The sequence below is a fragment of the Limulus polyphemus genome, unplaced genomic scaffold (assembly GCF_000517525.1).
Source record: "Limulus polyphemus unplaced genomic scaffold, Limulus_polyphemus-2.1.2 Scaffold6296, whole genome shotgun sequence".
In the NCBI taxonomy this organism is placed as follows: Eukaryota; Metazoa; Arthropoda; class Merostomata; order Xiphosura; family Limulidae; genus Limulus; species Limulus polyphemus.
This window is the reverse complement of record NW_013671906.1, coordinates 5,824-9,308: the sequence shown is the minus strand read 5'-3', so window position 1 is coordinate 9,308 and position 3,485 is coordinate 5,824. Positions and strand designations below refer to the sequence as shown.

At 30.3% G+C, this 3,485-nt stretch overlaps 1 protein-coding gene across 1 annotated transcript in view; it reads right to left on the bottom strand.

Moving 5' to 3' along the window:
* LOC106473584 (vacuolar protein sorting-associated protein 29) overlaps window positions 1-3,238 on the bottom strand; it is a 37,502-nt gene extending 34,264 nt beyond the window's left edge. The window contains exon 1 of the mRNA XM_013934269.2: window positions 3,151-3,238. Coding sequence (XP_013789723.1) covers window positions 3,151-3,153 — 3 coding nt within the window. The 5' untranslated portion in view covers window positions 3,154-3,238. The remainder of the gene's footprint in view (window positions 1-3,150) is intronic.
* Window positions 3,239-3,485: the final 247 nt, after the last annotated feature.

Here is a 3,485-nt window from a genome sequence, read left to right as displayed (position 1 = left end):
ATTTATTATTGAGTAATATCTTAGTAAAAAGAAAAGATAAGACTTTCTTATTTTATATTCTAGCTTGTCAATATCTGTAATTTGAATTTCTAATTCATTTAAAACTATAGACTTACCACATGACACACAAAAAATTTATATTTATCTGTTTTTAATATTTGCTTTTAAATTAAAAAACTGAATAATATATAGTACTAAAATTTGAATTATAATCTACAGTTTGATGCCGAACTTATTGACATAAATTCATGAAATAGTAGTTCAATAAAATTTTGAGTGCGAGTCAATAAACGAGATGACATGGCCTTTCATCTGTGACCCATCTCAAAAGGGTTAAATCAAAATTCAACCAATTAAAAATTCAAAACGAAACTACTGCCACACATTATATTTTGGCAATGTTTGTATGCATATATATATATTGATGGGGGGGGGGATTCACAACAAAAACGAATGCTGATAATATGAATATTTAATTTAGTGAGATTAATTTCTAGCTTAGATGCTTATGACAAGAAAACTAACACAGCTGTCTCAACTTCTTACCAATAAAGCTTCGATAGGAACTAAAATTATGATCAAATTTACAAAATTAAACTCAAAATTTTCAGTTGAAACACTGACCCCCCTTCTCTCGATTACACACATATAGGTCTAAGGCTAACGTTAGACAAACATGACCAATCATGGCTAGGAAATACAGAAGACCTAGCTAGCATAAGAAAAGTGGGAAAATCCACTAATTAAACAGAATATAATACTGATAACTGCAAACAAAAATTTATGAAAGTTTTGACCAGTACGAAACAGAATAACAATAAATAAAATAAGACTAGATTTGCCTTTCTCCAGGTCAATACAAACTACGAGTACAAACAACAATACATATTAATGGTGTGTGTGCACAGTGATCTGACATTGTGTACGTATTACAGTACAGTAGTATGTGCGAGAGTTCAAATGCAAGTCTAGTCTTACTACATGCTTTACTTTACTCTACTTGGAAGGCAGGCCAAGCTTGTTAAAATGAAACATTGAACATTACTGGCCAAGATCGCTGTTCTGTTTAAAAGTTTTACAGATCATTTAATGTTTGTTTCCCTAAGACCCCATGTAAGATTAGCATGATTTGGGTTTATGTTTGCCAATGTAACAACCTTCCTGGAAAATAAGGTGTCAAAATTTACTTGATTAAAGTACAAAATTGCCAACTAAACATTAACTGTACTTTTTGAAAATAAATAGGATATAAAAACATCAAAATTGTTGTAACTGGGTCTTTCTTAGGGTCTTTGTACATCAATATTGTCATAATTGGATCTTTTTTTTGAGGATTATGTTTTTTAGGGTTTCTTTTCAGACAACCAGTACAGCCTTACAGCAAACCTGGAAATTATCTTAAAATTGAGCCTTCCAACCTAGATAAAAATGAGCTAAATACAAATACATAAGATTAAAGTCCTTATACATACATGCACTTCTTAACACAGATGTTAACCCAGGAACACAAGCGTGGGGTCACTATGACCTCATATCACCTGACTGACAATTTAATGCTGGCTTTCTATAGTTACTACCTTACATATTTTGTACTTAGCACAGAAGAATTAAATTTAAAGCGTGCATCCAAACAGAGATCATAAAAACAAAGTTTCAGTTTGTTTTATTTGTAAGGAAAGAAACAAAGTTGGTTTATTTGAATTATACCACATGAATATGTCAAAACAATTCTTGAAATTTATGTGAGCAGTATTCAAGCACGATTATTTCCAACAGATAAGTTACAAATAATCTGAAAGAAGCAGCTGATCCAGAAATATTAAGCAGAGAGTAAAATGATTGCAAACACACAAGAAAAAAACAACATAAGTGATTAATTAAAAGAAACTTTTTATTCATCAATAAATCTCATGTCAGAACAATGGAGTTTTTCCTTACTCTGACTGGCTTTAATGGTCATTTGAAATTATTATCTGGCTGTTGAAGCAGAGTGAGAGAGAATAAAGCATATCTGCACTAAATAAAAACAAGGCCAGCAATGATGATATATCACACTGTATTAGTGCAATATTCCACATTCCTGAACTACCTACACCAACAAATTTTTCCATTATATATATGATAAACAGCCGTTGATACTAAGTTGTTCATGTTTCTATATCACCCTTCAACTTGAGCATGACTTAGCAATCGAGTGGAAAAATGACACAGAAATGGGATCAAGCAACTATAATCCTTTCCAGTGACCACTGTAATACTAAAGCAAGTGTATGAAATTTAATGTCCTGTTCACAAAAATATCAATTAACTAAATGCAGAGCACACAACTTTTTTTTCAATTTAGTTTAATAACATATGAATAATGTTCTTTCCTAGTTATAGAAGAGTAAAATATAGCAACTTATTCAACTGCAACATAAACTGCCCTGTAAGCAAATTGGCTGTACTCATTCAGTGGTTATGATTTCAATATCATGAAAAGTAAAAAAAAATAATTTACTCCTTTAAACAATTTAAGTATCAATATTTTCAAAAGGCCCATATACTTCACAACATGAACATGTATACTTAAAGTTTCAGGACATAGTTTCAATAAGGATCAGGTCTTTATACTATTATTGTACATTACTAAATTTTCTTAACTTATTCTTTTATCCTTGAAATTAACATAAAAAACAATGAAATAACTATACAAAAAAATGTTTGCAAGGAAACAATATATTGTTTAATATCATTTCCGTACGTCAATACATTTCTGGTATAACTACAAGGTGCATTACAATAAACTTATAAAGTAAATTTGTTAAAAAAATACGAAGATTCAAGTTTTATTTTGCAGAGTATTTAAATAACGAGGAGGAATGTTTTGAAATGATTCAGTATGGCTTTCTAATTCTAATTTCTATCACTTCAGGTTATACACCAAATCAATATAGTCTGAGAACCAACTTCACTCTTCTGCCTCAGGGATTACAATTACAAATAACATATTAACATTCAATATCAAATTTGCATCTTCTGAGTTATGAACACATTCTTAAACATATTTCTATATTAGTGAAATTATAAATTAATGTGCAAATTTACAACTCTTACTAATACTAACAGTAATATTTATAAAAGCTGTGAATAAACTAAATTAGTAAATACCATTTTGCATCCCTCTTCAAATCACGAGAAGATTTCGCCCTCTGTCGCATATCAGAAAAATATATTCTGTAAATCTATTCATTCCAAAATAGTGCCCATATACACAGAGTGGTCACAAGTAAATAGACACCACCTTTTCAGAAAAAATGACATTTTTCAGTCATATTCACATGAATTGATATATTTATAATTTAATTAATATCTAGTAGTAATATCTTCGTGGAGTTCGTTGATCCTTTGGGGCATCGTGAGAATCATCTCGTCAGTTTTAGATTGTGGGATTTTTCGCCCACTATTGCTTCAAAATTTGGAGTAGATCGCTCTTCGAAGTTTGG